At 38.6% G+C, this 16383-nt stretch overlaps 1 protein-coding gene across 1 annotated transcript; it reads left to right on the top strand.

Moving 5' to 3' along the window:
* Nucleotides 1-484: 484 nt before the first annotated feature.
* Nucleotides 485-8471, top strand: POLR1D (RNA polymerase I and III subunit D). The gene is made up of 3 exons (XM_070943881.1): nucleotides 485-617; nucleotides 5059-5133; nucleotides 7095-8471. The coding sequence occupies exons 1-3, from the start codon at nucleotides 592-594 to the stop codon at nucleotides 7387-7389; spliced, it is 396 nt and encodes a 131-aa protein (XP_070799982.1). The 5' UTR covers nucleotides 485-591; the 3' UTR covers nucleotides 7390-8471.
* The last annotated feature ends 7912 nt before the right edge of the window (nucleotides 8472-16383 follow it).

The following is a 16383-nucleotide window of genomic DNA, read 5'->3' as shown; positions in this document are numbered from 1 at the left end:
ATCTCCATAGACATATGTTATGTCTATTTATTTCTCTGTGTGTATATAAATATCTAGGATGTGTTTGTATATGATTTAGCTATTTGCTGGGTGTGTTTAAATCTCCATTCATCCAATATATGGTATGTGTATATGTGCGCCCACACACAAACCTGTGCTGCTACAATTCTATTCAACTATGACAGAGAAACAAGTTGCGTTAAAGCTAAGGAGACTATCTCAGGCCAATGGGTATCAGTCAGATCAAAACTTCCATCAGCAGACAGGACTACCGCACGTTCCAGCGGCGTCTGCAATCCCCTCCGCAGGATTCCACTCAGAGTTAAGCCCCGCCCTGTCAGCACAGCTGCCACGCCCCCTCCCCCCCCTCCCAGAGGAGCCGTTTCGGATCAGCCAGAGAGTGAGCTATGCTGGGGAGGGCGGGGCTGAGGGCTGCCTGCTGCCGAGCCCCGCCCCTTTCGGAGTCCTCGCGAGCGGCTGTTGGTGCTCGTCGCTCGCGCTCTCGTAGAGCTGCCCGCTGCGCTTCCGGCAAGACGAGCAAGATGGAGGCGGTGGGAGCTTGAGAGCGGCTCTCCTCGACCACTGGCCGCCATGGCGGAAGATGCTGAGTTGGAGAGGTGAGACTAGAAGGCGGCGGGAAGACGGAAGGGGCTAATATCCCCCCCCCTTGCCATGCCCGCCGGCTGCGTGCCAAGCAGAGGGCGAGCTGGCACCTTTCTCTAACCTGGTGCGGGCCAGATGACTGGGAGGACAACTTCCATCATCCCCAACCAAGACAAGGGATTATATAGGAATTGTATCCCGGCTTCACGGGCACCAGATTAGCCTGGAGTGGTGGTTAGGCTCTGTTTTATTACTCAGGAACTGATCCTGCCTCACTGACTAAACGTCTAGTGGTGCTGGTCAAAGGCTTCCCAGAATATTGCTGAGCACATTGCAAGCCGCCCTGAGTCTTCGGAGAAGGGCGGCATATAAATCAAATTAAAAAAAAAAAAATTAAGGCTGCAGGTCATCAGGGAATTGCAACCAAGGACAGTTTTTGACCCGGAATATTTGTTGGAGGCCTTGAGAAGTTGCCTAGCTTTAACCCTGGGATCAAATTCCTGGTATCCTTCCTCTCCTGTCCATAAAGAAATATTGGGTCCCAAGTGGGAGTGAAAGATTAAAATGGTGATTTTTTTTTTTTAAAAAAATGCTGTTCCTAAAATAAGAGGGGGGGGATGGGATATGATGACATTTTTTATCTGATTGCAGAGTTCAATCAGAAGGGTTCCTCTCAGTTTGCAATGACTAAATGATAAAACAGTTATTATTTATTATTTATTTATTTTGTCAAGCAATGTTAAGGAATTCGCAGAGTAACCCTTGAATAGCAAGGGTGTACACATGAAAGTGGTTGAGAGTAGATACGAATAAACACAGTCAACACACAGATACACTGAGTTGTGTTTACTTTCAGGAAATAGTAAGGCACAGTCCAATAAACAGTCCAGGTCATACACACATAAAGCAGGAGATAGCAAAACGACAGTCCAGGATAGTCTAATAACAAAGTCTTCTTACCAGTTGTCGTAGTCATTCACAATAAATAGTTCTTCTGGATTTGCAAACAGTAGCATACAGAAATATCAGAGAGCAAGAACAGCAAAAAGAAACAAACCATGTTTCTAGCTCCCTCTTAAGGAGAGAGCTAACCAGTCAGGACACAGTATGATGCAATACAGCAGTCTTAAAGCTATATTGATGGTTTATATATTGCCAACCCAACAAAGTAGGTAATACTCATTTCCTAACAAGCATATATAAGATAACAGACAAAAGTATGAACATGATTTATGAATACATGAAATGGATACAAATAAAAAGGAACATTTGGACAGGGACGGTAGGCACATTGGTGCGCTTATGCACGCTGCTTACAGACCTTTTAGGAATAATTTATTTAGTTTATTTAATTATTGTTTATTTATTTTAATAAATAAATTATTTATTTATTTTAGTTAGTTTAGTTCAGAAAAGCCTAAACTGAATTATCCCAATTCTATTCCTTTAGCTATGCTGCAAATGTAGAGATGTTTATAGGAAATATATGGAAAATCAGGAATTGGGACAGCTATTTAATGTGTTTGCAGTTGATTATAAATGTGATTGGTTGATTAAGAAGGTAAAGTACTAGAGGCTATTTTTTCTACTATTGGTGCTACAAGTCCAACACTGTTCAAGTTGCTGAATTGTAAACAATTAATACATCTAGTGCCAAAGAGGTTTTGGACTCACAAGATATAAGACAATCAGATTTTGCCAAAAGGGGAAAGCAAATCTATTATGTAAAAAGTTTGCAGCTTTAAATAGGAACATGCAAACAATGTTGGAAGAGATAGTTGACAGAGAACTTCAGATTGGGATCAAACAAGAAAAATTAAACAAGAAAATTCCAAAATAATACACAAGACCATAAGATAGCATTTGCCATATAGAGAGACAAGAGTTCCAAATTAATTATTTGGATTAAATTATGATTTTACTGTACTTGTTTCTTAACTTGTGTTCGCCGCCCTGAGTCCTTCGGGAGAATGGCGGCATATAAATACATGTAATAAATAAATAAATAATAAATAAATAAATAAATAAATAAATAAATGTTGCCAATATCAGGCAATTGTAAACAAAATTTGTCATTCACGTAATATACTTTGTGGTGTACTTCAAAGATAACAGTCCCAAATTTTTAACTGGGATAGAAAAGAGAAAAAAAGACTTAATACCGTAGAAAACAATCCAGGACAGATTTTCTGTAGAGTAGTATTTACTTATTGCTATAGAAATAACATTTTAAACGGATCTTTCACTTCCTTTAACCTGATGATCCTTTTTCTTGAGATTCTCTATGTCATGGTTGTCGACAGATGGATTCATAAATACTGACTTCCACTGCTTAGCATGACTTTGACCAAATGGAACTTGCACGTGTTTTAGTAAGAGAAAAGGTGGGGAATAGGGCATTTCGTTTGGTTGTACTTATGTCACATGTAGCATCCCTTGCTAATGTAAGGTACAATATGAGTCAAAGGTGCCACATATTTACTTGTATGCTCCAAGTATAGGTAAAGCTTGGTTTTATTTAAAGCTTACTCTATCCATGCTGGGAACTGGGATCTAAAGAGCCAGCTTGCAAGCCAACATGCTGTTTTCTGTATCCCATCAACAATTAGTTACATGTGTTGGACTGATACACTCAAGATACAGTATTGGCAAGTAGTATAACTCCAGTGTGATCCATTTACAACTATAGAAGAGTTGACTAGGGAGGAAAGAATAAAGGAGCTGAATGTTAACATAGTCTGAAATGCTTCTTTGTTCTCAAAACCCTAATACTGTTTTGCAGACTACTTTAACTCTTAAAAGAGATAAATGGGTACACAAATGGCGGCATACACACTATCATAGTTCCCTTATAAAATATTTCTCTATTAAAACATGCAAGAAGGCATTTTTTCTCTTGAGATCAGAAGTTACGTCTTTTTTTTTTAAGTCTTTTTGTTCCTGTGAAATTCTTGGAAGGCTGAAAAAATAGGTATAGTGGGTAAAGGGCTAACTAGAAGAGTGAGATTAAAGCCTCCACCATCACCTAGAACAATCTGGATTAAAATCAGTTTTCCACAATTAATTAGTATTAAGATCAGGATTAGAAAAAGAAAGCAAAAGATTCAGATGGCTGATAAATTAGGTAACAAATAAAATAAGGTGTATATGATGACTCCACCTTCCATATTACAGGTGAATGTTGTATCAGTGCCTAGAGAGCTGTGAGAAAGATAGATATATTCTTGCAAATAAAACTTAGTGATCAGCATTGCAACTTTCCACTTAAAAATAGACTTTCTAAAAAGTTAGGTACTTTAAGGAGATGTACTTGGGATATCTTATCTTGTGGGTTCCTTATCCCCAGTCTATAAAGTTACATTAAGGATAAGTCATGTAAGTGGAATAAAAGTAGGTGCTATAATTCTAATGGAAAAATTAATCCACACAAAAACCCAATATTGAGCAAATTATTCATGATCACAATATATTACCATTACCAATCTCTCGGCTGGTTTCCTTGTCTCCATATGAGATTTTTACCAATTTCAATATAATTAAAATTAAAACATTTCCTTCCAATTTATAAGTGTATGCCCTTCTGCTGAACAGCTCTACGTATCAAGTGGAGGAAAAATTGAGTAGGGGTTTTTCAAATGTGATAAAAGAAATCTGAACATATCTTTACATCCTTATATTTCCACCGCAAAAACTCTGTGAGGGTGGTTTGGCCTGAGAAAGAATGATTAGTCCAAAGTTACCCAGCTAGTTTCTGTGCCTAAGGGAGGATTAAAGTTATAGGCTGCTTGTAGATTGGCACTTTAATCATATACCTAACTGGCTCTCTAGACCAGTGATGGCTAACCTTTTTGCTGTTGCGTGCCAAAAACGGGGGGAGTACGGGGGGGTTGTGTGCAAGTGTGCCCACACCCATAATTGAATGCCCCCTCCGCGTATGCACACGCTACCCCTCCACACTCCCCCCGCTTTGGCATGTGACGGTAAAAAGGTTACCAGTGGGCCAGGTAGACCCGTTTTTTCGCCCTCCCGAGGTTCCAGAGGCTTTCTTGGAGCCTGGGGAGGGCAAAAACGGCCTCCCCACCCGAGGCCGTTTCCTCACTTCGGGCCCAGAAGCCCCGAAAATCAGCTGGCCGGTGTACATGTGCACGCTGCAGCTGAGCTAAGGCAATGCTTGCGTGCCCACAGATATGGCTCCGCGTGCCACAGGTTCGCCATCACGGCTCTAGACTATCTAGATAAATATCTTAAGTGTTCTGTCCAGTGACTCATGGGATTTAGAACATGAAAGATTATTATTTGCAATCTGAATTTCAACTATTATAGTTTGATTTTGATTCAGGGACTGCAGTTTGAGTGAATTGTAATAACCTGCATTACTGTTGGATGAAAGAAACCTATCCACATTCCAAAGGTATTGGAAGAGATATTAAATTAATATTTGTTCTTAATATTTAGGAAGGCAGTAGAAGAGCTATTGACAGAAGCTAAGCGTGGGAAAACTAGAGCAGAAACAATGGGGCCCATGGGCTGGTAAGTTCTTCAAACTAAATATAGTAATGTTATAAAATTATATATATATATATATTTAAAAAATTCTAAACATTGCAATTTCAAATGTACCTTAATAAATAAGTCTCACTAGGACTAGAGTAAGAATGCATAGTGAGCATTGTCATGTAAATTCTTCACCAGTGGATTAAAATATAATATTTCTTGTTGGTAAGTAGACACATAACTAAGAATAAGAATTAGTTTCTTTTATGTGTAGTCTTTATTATTTGTTTGGAAATGATGTTGCTCATTGCCTATTATATTCAGTATCTAGCTGTACTTGTCTTAAACATTTGAACACATTTTAATAATAATAATAATAATAATAATAATAATAATAATAATAATAATAATAATAATTTTATTTCTATACCGGCCTTCTCCCGAAGGACTCAGGGCGGTGTACAGCCTATTTAAAAACACAAGACAAAACATCGATTAAAAATTTAAAATAATTAAATAAATTTGGCTCAATTTAAAACCCCACAAATTTAAAATACCCCAATTTAAAATTATTATGTTGATAGCCCAAATATTTTCTGGTAAAATATTTCTCTAGAATGTTTCTATATTTCTGAAATGAAAACAGAGGTATATGAATGTCCACCTTGAGTGCTATATAGGAAGAAAAAGAAGGGAATATATCTAAATAATTCCATTCTTCCTGTTTCAAAAGAGGCTTCACTTGGCCACCCATCAGAAGCTCTTACATTTATAATGGAAGTAGATGATATTGGTGTTCTGGGGACTCCAGTAACTCTTTTACTCTTGGATGAGTTTATGGCATGTGATTGCATGTGTAGAAACAATTTTACTAAAACTTTATTGGGATCCTGCTAGCATTTTCCTTCTTCAGTGTAAGTAATAGACTCATATCCAGTGAAAATTCCTTGTAGCTACTATGGGATTGATGAGCTGTAAAAACAGGTTTTACTGGATGCCCTAATTTTATCAGATCAAAATACTCTGGCAATTAATGCTACATTCTTGGAATCCTAAATTGCACCATAATAATCAGCAGGATATGATTGCCATTTTAGTACTTGAAAATAAATCACATGAAATTGTCATATTCCGTCAACTCACTATGGTTGCATAATCAACAAATAAGCAAATAGCTCACAAAGACATTTTTAAGATGGGGTTCCTCTTTCTGAACTCAAATAGCTGGAATACTTGTGATGTCCTTTATCAAGAAAGAAGAGTTTCAGTAAAAGAAGCCAGCAAGTCTATTTTTCCCCATCTATTGCCAGTTAATGTTTTTTGGCACCATGGGAAAATAGAGGATATTCCCTATCTGAAAATAGTAATTTTGTCTGATAATGGCCTGTTTGAGATTTTTAATAGTTGTGACATATTTGTCACTTATTTCTGAAAGAATATTGGTTTGCAATTATTTTAATTTCAATTTTGGTAATTAATTTAGTAATGTCTAAGAATGAAAATAATTATGTACAAAATATTAGAAAAATAAGTGGTTTATAAGAATGTTTTGCTTTCTGTACTTAATTTACGAATCGAATAGCTGAAGTATGTCAGATTTAAATTCCTTATTTGAATATAGCCGAGGAAAAACTGTTAAATCTTTTACACTAAAGCACAAAGGTTTATGTCGTAACAAATTTATTGTTGCAAATGCTTCTATTAGAATTTATTTTGTCTCATGAATGACTATAATTACATTTGTAACAGATGTGCAGATGTCACTAGATATTCTATATCTTTTAATGAAGAAATTTAGTCTTTGATTTGGGGGGGGGCAACCCTGTGATAAAATGCATGTGTCTTGACTGCTTCTTTCTGTACTTCAAGTCTACACTAGGTGGCATACAAGGAAAGCCAAAAAAAAAAATTAGCTGTAGTACTCAGTTTGTATATTTATAATGTTTATTTTTTGTGTATTTTGGATATTATATTACTGCTTTTTGATACTCTCGTAGGATGAAGTGCCCCCTTGCCAGTACAAATAAAAGATTTCTTATTAATACGATTAAGAACACATTGCACTCACCAAAAGAGCAAGATCAAGAACAGAAACATCAAGAAGAAAATAACGAATCTGAGCCAAGTCAGAGCAGGGAAGAAACCAAACCAAAGAGACACAGACTGCATCCTTACAAACCTAGTTTTCGGTCTAGGAGAAGAGTCAGCTACTCTCCTCCCAGGCACAGGCACAAGTACAAGCACAGGAACCAGAACACAAAGGACAAGGATGAAAAGCAATCCAGCAAATAATGAAAAAACATCATGTCGATGAATATAATTAAACTATTAATTGTGGGGAAAATGTTCATTTAACTTTGACTTGAAAGTATTGCTCAGTACAAATATCTGTTGTAACAGTTTGAAGTTGAGTCCTTATGTACCTAAAAAATGATTCTGTGTTTTTTTTCTGTTACTATACCACCTCAAATTAAATTTTGATGATTGTGAAGACTTTTGTGCTCAGATATTTTGGAAATTATCTCTTAGACCACGTGTGGGGCAGCTGTCTATATTTCTTCACTGCCTAGAGAAGGGATTTCTTTGTTTGATGTTGATCAGAATCATAGAGAAGGAACCTCTCCCACTGACTCCAGTGCAGTAAGGAATGATCTTTTCCTGCTATATAGTACAATATGTAAATACACTTTGTAACTCTGTTCAGAAAAGTTAAGACAATTTTAATTTATTTTTTGTTCTTAGATATGAATCTTGATAATTCTCTAGGCCATCACTTTATTCAATTTGAATATATTTGCCGTAGTTTTAATTTGCAAAAAGATTTACATGGTATCTAAATATTATAAATTATTTAGCTTGAGTTAATTAAATAACAGAGCTCCATGTGGGGACATGGAACTCTCTGTGAAAAATATCTCTCTGTTCATTTCATAATAAAATGTATGTATAGATTTACTTTTCCCAACACCAAAGCGAATAAGTTCTCTTTTGACTCAGATGTCTGAATTCATAATTTTTTTCCTGATCGTAACATTAAAAGTTTTAATGTTTTGAATTCATCTACTTAAAATGATGTGCATTTCAATGCTAATAAATGCAGTGAAGCATTTTTTTCTGTATTGAGAGATAATTAAAATTGTATCTCAGTTCTGTTTTTAAAATTCTGAATATGTAAATTGCAGGAGGATATTGAACATTGGCAATTGCAATTTCTACAGTTGAGTCAAACTCTGTGATTTTCTTATTATATAATTGATACTTTATTATATTTCAAGTGTTTTTCCTGAAAATAATGAAATTAGATAGTAACTGGTCAGTGACAATCATTCTTGAAATAAAAGTGAAAATATCCTCAGCTATCTGCAGGTACCATACTGGTTTCAGCATGTATTTGTGTCTGTTCCATTTAAAATTCACATCCATTCAGCATAATAGTATAAATCCACCTTCAGTTTTACTGATAACACAGCTTGAATAGTAAATAACAGATAAACTCAAAATCAAATATTCTTTATTAGAGAAGATTTGAGAGTTGAAAAAAAACCCTGATTGAGATATAAAATACAGGGTTGATGAAGTGAAAAGATAATTACAAACTGCTGACATTTGCCAGGCCTTTTAAGCTGCAATTCAGAATGGCTAAAAACAAGAGGATGGATTCTGTTTCTGGTGGAAACTGATAAAATAAGAATAAGAAAAGTATGTAGGAGAAACTAATCATTATGAAATACAGTAACTGATAGATCAGATGCTGATAGATTACAGAGAGAAGAGTAAGCATAAATCAAGATGCTAAAACCATTACAAATATTAATTTAATTAATCATATTTCTATGCTGCCCAACTCCCAAGGGACTCTGGGCGGCTTACAACAGAAATAATACAAACAGTGAACATAAAATTAAAAAAAAAAACATTATAAAAGCATTTTAAAAACATTAAAAACACATCCACGATCCATGGCCGGATCTCGCAAGATTGAACAGCGAGATCAATGGCCCCAGACCTGCCGGAAAAGCCAGGTCTTCACTGCTTTCCGGAAGGCCAATAGGGTGGGGGTAGTCCGGACCTCAGGAAGTAACTGGTTCCAGAGAGCTGGGGCAGCCACAGAGAAGGCCCTCCCCTGTGGGCCCGCCAGCCGGCATTGTTTAGTTGACGGGACCTGGAGGAGACCAACTCTGTGGGATCTTACCAGTCGCTGGGAGCTATGCGGTAGAAGGTGGTCTCGAAGATAGCCTGGCCCTGAGCCATGTAGGGCTTTAAAGGTAATAACCAACACCTTGAATTGTGCCCAGAGACCAATAGGGAGCCAGTGCAGCTCGCGGAGAATTGGTGTAATGTATCTAGGTGCACCGACGATAGCTCGCACAGCTGCATTCTGGACCAACTGTAGTCTCCGAACACTCTTCAAGGGTAGCCCCGTGTAGAGCACGTTGTAATAATCTAATGAGGTGACAAGGGCATGAGTGACTGTGAGGAGAGCCTCTCGATCCAAGTAGGGTCGCAATTGGTGCACCAGGCGAACCTGTGAAAAGGTCCCCCTAGCCACAGCTGCTAGATGTTGCTCTAATCTTAGCTGTGAGTCTAGGACGACACCCAAATTGCGAACCCGTTCTGAGGGGGACAGTTTCTCTCCCCCCCCACCGAACCAGGGATGGACAATCAACATAGTCATAAACCACAAAGCCTGCTAGTATCAAATGTGTTGCACACTTGGTACTGCTGCCTATTGATAGATGTGCCAAGTAACCATTCTATGAATCAGCCAAGTGCCCAAGAATTGAAAGACCCCTTCCTCAATTGTCTTCTCAACTGAAATAATATTCCACAAGAAGTTTCATTAAAATATTCCGGTCAGAGCCCAATACTTTGAGGTTATAAAATAAAAGATAAAAAGTATTTTTGTGTGTGGTGTGTAAAAGGGGCCTATTCCATATTTTGCTATTTTATTTGCTGCTTTGGCATCTGCTAACATAAACCCTTTTCAAAAAATAGATAAAAATCATATTCTGAAACTATTTCTTAATATCAGGGGATAGGTTTCTTTCAGTTTACATACAATTACCTTCCTTGCCATGTCCCAGACTTGGAGGAGGCCAAGGTTTTCATGAAATGGCAGATTCTATGTTTTAGGAATATATTTCACCATGTTTATGATAATATTAACAAGTCATTTGAAATCAAAGCTATAATATCCAGCCTTTTTAAAAAAAATCAAGTTTCTGATTAATGAATTTAATTGTTAAATTGAGGAAATATGTTTTAGCTTCTTAAACACTGGGCCCAATTATTTTCTAATTTTGTATATTCCATGTTACATAATTTTTATTCAACTTTTTAATTCTTTATAAAATTGGATTATTGATTTCAAATCAAGAGCTGCATTTCTTACATATCCTAATATTGCAGATATTTTCAAGGTTACCAAACTATCCATGCCATACTGTTTCATCACTATATGTTTCAATTGTATATATTGTCAGGTGGAATATTGTAAATATATCATATTCATAGTGCAATCTCTGAAAGTTTTCAAAACAGCCATTTTAAATCAACTGATATAAGGAACCAATACTTCCCTGCATCTCACAGTAAATCAATGATGGAATCAAAACAATGTTACAATTTAGGTAGAATTGCACCAAAAATGGAAAAGGCTATTAAAGATAAACTTAGCTTCATCAACTTGCCATTTATCTGTTCTCGCCACCCCTGTAAACCTATTTCACATTCTCCAAAGATTTGTATTGCAGCAAAGAGCAGGAAAGGAATGCAGAAGAATGGAGAGTCATCGAATATTAGTTCCTTTTTAATTTTCTATCTAGGAAGTCAAACTGCATCGTTGGACAGGTGGTTAAATTCACTGACTCTACAGAAGGGAATACAGCAGGCCTAGTGATATAGTGTTTAAGGAAACAGAGGGGGGTGCAGGGGGCGAGAGAGATGTGAGGAAACCCTGACAACCTCAGCTGCTTGCTAGCAGAAAGGCAAGTTAATCATGGCAACATTTTTTTTTTCTGTGGGAGACATGCAGCTGTCAAAGCAATAAGGTAAATGAGTCTTTGGGGCAGAACTCTATAAATAGGGAACTATAGAAGTTTCGTCCTGTTCCTTGGCAAAGCACCATTTGGGGGGCTGACTGGGTGGTCTTAAGTCCATTGCCACAGTGGCTATGAGGGTTGATACCAATCAAGGCCTCCGCAGCTGAGACCCCTGGTGACCCCCACTAGCGGCTTTTTTTTCCTCTTAGGCCCCCCGATTCACTCATTTGTGTTGTGGGGGCTGCTTTTGCTGCTCCTCTATTTATGGGATTACATAAATGAGCCATTAAAAATGTTAATCTTCAGAACAGTTGAAAAACAGTTGAATAAGGAAGATTTAAACAATCAAGCACGGGGCAGTACAGTACAAGAAACTGCCCCCTAACCAGCCGGGCGACGCCACTGTATTGTGGCTGCGGGGACAATGGAAGGTTAAGGGACAGGGTAAGAGAAGAACTGGGGAAAAACAAACTATCTCACCATTGTTGACTGTCACCAGCACCAAGGGGAAGATTAGGGTTTCGTGGGTTTTCGCCCTTTCTTCTCTTTTTAAAAGCACGTTAGAACAATAATGATGAGCTATTATAAGTGACAAAAGAAGAGCATCTCATCACCCTCCTCCCAGTGCAGGTGTCAATACAATCAAGCTTAAACACAGAGCTGAATTGGGGGGGGGGAAATGAGGATTATTCCATTTGCCCACAAAGGATTTTAACTCTTTAGTATCTCTTGCAAGCTATGAATCCCTATCCCCCAGAGATGCAAAAGAAGCAAAGCTATTTCAAGTCTACTCCTGTCTTCATCAACTCAGGAATTGTTGCTCTGGACTTCAGAAGTTGAGTTTTCCAGCTTTATACCTAGCCACCACACATGTTGCGTCAACGGATTTCAGTGGCATAGGCTTTCAGGAAAGGGAATGTAGACTTAGACCAAATCCATTGGGTTGACGTACTGCAGATGAATCAACCCAATCGATTGCGACTATGTCGTAAATGGTGGTCTGCAAATGATTGTGACTCGGTAAATTCATGTAACATGCCAAGCCAAGCTGAAACAAATCACATTAGAGCTTAATACTAAACGCAATAAATGAGATTTGGACCATGCTGATTGGTAAAGGAGTATGGAGATATATTCCTTTACATTTTATCAATTCTCAAATTCCATGTTATGATGTTTTAGAAATAATTTCTCTAGTTCAGGGGTGTCAAACTCGATTTCATTGAAGGCCGCATCAGGGTTGTGCTTGACCTTGGGGGGGACCAGGGTGGGTGTGGCCCTCTGACAGCAAAAATGGAGCTCAGGGGGGCGCGTGTGTCCACCCCAGGCCCTGTTTTTGGCCAGGACTGCCTCCTGCAACTCTCTGCCAGTGAAAACAGAGCTCAGGAGGACCCCTCCCGAGCTCTGTTTTTGCTGGCAGAAGTACCACAGGCCGGCCCTTCACTGTTTCCAGGGTGGCCCTGGAGCAGTGGTGGATTGCCCCCGGTTCGGACCGGTTTACAAGAACCAGTAGTAAAACCAGCGGGAGGCTCCGCCCACCGACCCCAACGTCATCAGGAAGCTTCTGCGCATGTGAGCGCGCGTGTGTGGCCCCATTGCAAACTGGTAGTAAAGGTAAGTAGAACCCACCCCTGCCCCGAGGCCAGATCTAAGCACCCTGTGGGCCAGATCTGGCCTGTGGGCCTTGAGTTTGACACCAATGCTCTAATTCTATAGCAGTGATAGCTAACCTTTTTACCATTGCGTGCCAAAAGCGGGGGGGAGGCGGAAGGGGTCATGCACGCGTGTGCCCTCATCCATAAGTCTATGCGCCCCACCCCCCGTGCTCCCCCCGCTTTTGGCACATGATGGCACAGTGGGCCCGGTAGACCCGTTTTTCACTCTCCCCAGGCTCCAGAGCCCTTCTAGGAGCCTGGGGAGGGTGAAAACGGCCTTCCCCACCGCACCGGAGGCCCTCCGAAGGCTGGAAATGGCCCGATTGCCGACTGGTGGGCCCAGAAGCTGGAGCTGAGCTCGTGTGCCCACTGATATGGCTCTGTGTGCCACCTGTGGCACACGTGCCATAGGTTCGCCATCATGGTTCTATAGCATCTGAATGGTTTTACTCCATAATATGATTGTGCTAATTGTAGTCTTAATGGCCAGTAGAACATTCTACCTATTGAAACATCATTCACTACTTTCATTATCCTGAACAAAATAGACTCAAGCCAGTTATTATTTTAAATTTAGATGGTTTTATTTTATACAAACAAGCCATATTGTCCTCTTGGTGATATCTGTGCCATATTCTTCAGCAGAAAGCTTGATTGCATAGGAAATCAAATCTAATTGTTTTGATCAAGTAAACCAAAAGAGAGAAATCCAAAGAAAACATTTTTAAAAAGCGCACAAAAACCAAAACAAAAAAAAATCCTTCTACACACACACATACACATATGCACAGGCAATGCTTGAGTTACTATGGCAATCAGAAAATAGCAAGGTCCTTTCTTTTTTCCCTATCTCTGCATGCAGTCACAGACCGCTCCTGAATGGCTCACATCTGCAAAAACTTTTAACACGGTCCTCACATAAAGAAAAGGACCCCCAAAATGGGCATTGACCCGTCTCAAAAAAATGTTGCAAATTTTACATGCAGAGATTGGGGGAGCTGTTGCCATTTTGCACAGGTTATGTCATTAATGTGAACAAAAAAGCCATAAAAGCAGACAAGGGCTTTTGGCTGTCAAATATTGAGAAGGGAGGGAGGGAATAAAAGTAAATGACAGCTTTAATGCAGACATAAGGAGAAAAGTCAGAGATGGGTGACAGAAAGTTGCCATTCTGTGAATGAAGGGTGAATTTTTTTTTTCCCAAGCACACAAAACTAGACAAAAGAGTAAAATACAATAAAAACCTAGCTATAGAAAATTACTGAGGGGAAACCCTTCCAAAACCATGGTGCTCAAGACTACAGAACACATGTGAAATCAACATATGGTTCTTTGGAGCAGTCCATCCAAAATATACATAAAAGATCAATTAGTCTTTGACCTTGCAAAATTGTTTTAAATAACAAGAAAATGCTTTTTTGCTGAGATTGGGTAAGACTTAGTGGTTTGCTGGGTGTGGGAAAGGCAACTTTTTCATCTGGCAGAAAGTTTAACACAGTTGTGGGAATCTTTAATTCTTTCCTCCTCCCCCCCCCCCCGATTCTATCAGATTTATTTTATCTAAACCTATTATATACAAAAGTCCCACGAGATAACTGGAGCAAAAAAAAAAACAAACAAACAGAGAGAGTGAGACAGTGTTGTTATTGTTGTTGTTATCAAATTTGTTTTTCAAAAGAAAACACTGGATATGAATCTACACCCAGCTTTCCTGTGTCAAATTTTGTTTTCTCAACACTTAACTCTACGGTATCTAAGCAACCTGGTTATCGGTGGAATTTTTTTAAAAAATTCATTTTGTGAGAAAGGCAGAGAATCCCTAATTTAAATCTTCATTTCTATTAATCTGTGTCCCAACCCACTATAGTTTTCTTGGCATCATTAAAGGGTTTTCTGTCTGACATGGATGACTCAACAGTCACAGTCATTTGGGAAAGATTTTAATGTGTAGCAAGGCATTTAAATGGAGTGAACAGCCCACAAAAAGTCCAAAGAAATCCAGTAAAAGTGGGACTACATTATACATTCATTGACTCTTGTTCTTTTCTTGGGGGAGATGTTCTGGTATGAAGAGAAAGGAACAATGGAAGACAATGGGCCTACCTTATCGAAGTTCATTCATGCAGCTGTTTCAAATACTTTTAACTGCTTGTCAATGGAAATAGCAAGACTCTGAGATTCTAAGCATTCTGTCACATTTGTGTACTAACCACTTAAAGTTTTGCTAAAGCTTTTTGACCTAGACTGACTCTTCTTTATCTGGGTCAAAATGCAAGGCAAGGCTATTGTGCTCAGTGGCCTTCATTAAATTCATTGATTTGACCTGTTTTTAAAAGACCTAAAGTCAAATGGGATGGGAAGTTAAAGTTCCCATACAAAACCCTTTTTGGAGTACTTTTTTGCCTTTTTGAACTATGTATTGTATAGAAAAAGATGTCTGATAGCCATTGGAACTGTGAGTTATATAGAAAGCCATATAAATTTTCTCCGGTTTCCTATGATCTTAACCATAGAATGAACCATAGAATGAAAGTTTTTTCTTCAGTGTTCTTCAACAAAAGAGTTGTGTTGTTTTTACATCCACTTACAAAGCACAACTAGCTAAACACCACATTCAAGTCAGATGATGGGATTTTCCTGCTTATACCATACAAACAGATAGTATGTCATCACAGTAGTCCTTGACTTACAACAGTTCATTTAGTGACTGTCGGGAGTTAAAACATCATTAAAAAAGTGACTTATGACCGTTTTTCACACTGTTGCAGAATCCCCATGGTCATGTGATCAAAATTCAAACACTTGGCAACTTGACTCATATTTATGACGGTTGCGGTGTCCTGGAGTCATATGATCACATTTTGTGACTGTCTGGCAAGCAAATTCAATGGGGAAGCCAAATTCACTTAACAACTGTGTTACTAATGTAATAACTACAGTGTTTCACTTAACAACCGTGGCAAGAAAGGTTGTAAAATGTGGCAAAATTATCTTAACTGTCCCTCTTAACCACATAAATTTTGGGCTCAATTATGGACGTAAGTTGAGGACTAATTGTACCAATAATTCTCCCTTTGTCCTTGGGCTCCCTTCAGCAATGTAATAGAAGAGGCAACTTAAAGACTACCGCAAAGAAAAGCATCTTACATGCTAAATAGCTGCATTCACACATCATTTTTAAGCCATGTAATGACTTAGCTGGTAAAGAAGACACCCAGAGCTTTAAATTGCATCCCAAATCCAAATAGAGTTCAGTACAGTTCTTAAAGTAGAGATGTTACCTGGGCATACAGATCCTGACACGAAAGGCAGAGGCTATTCATAGCACTGAATGTATCTTTAAAGTACCCTCTGCTTGAAACAATGAAGAACATCTTTGTGGGCCTCTTTACTGTCATCAATAAAGGTTTTTTATTTCTTGTCACAGCCTTTCTCCTTGACAGTGACCATACTTCCATGTGGACAAGCATAGCCTTTATTCACTGCCCATTTCTTCCCACAGCTCAATGAAAAGTCATGCACACTCAAAAGATGCACACATGACAACAGTTTGATCATATCCCTAATGTCACGACTTGTTTCACATCTGG

This window comes from Pituophis catenifer, unplaced genomic scaffold, assembly GCF_029215685.1.
Source record: "Pituophis catenifer annectens isolate HBS135680 unplaced genomic scaffold, rPitCat1.0.hap2 SCAF_4, whole genome shotgun sequence".
Classification (NCBI taxonomy): domain Eukaryota; kingdom Metazoa; phylum Chordata; class Lepidosauria; order Squamata; family Colubridae; genus Pituophis; species Pituophis catenifer.
This window is presented reverse-complemented; position numbering and strand designations above follow the sequence as displayed.

Excerpts from the sequence above, each read along its gene's own strand:
- POLR1D (XM_070943881.1), top strand. The coding sequence starts at position 592 with ATGGCGGAAGATGCTGAGTTGGAGAG. Across the intron at positions 618-5,058 it reads GAAGATGCTGAGTTGGAGAG|GAAGGCAGTAGAAGAGCTAT; the intron begins GTGAGACTAGAA and ends CTTAATATTTAG. Across the intron at positions 5,134-7,094 it reads ACAATGGGGCCCATGGGCTG|GATGAAGTGCCCCCTTGCCA; the intron begins GTAAGTTCTTCA and ends ATACTCTCGTAG.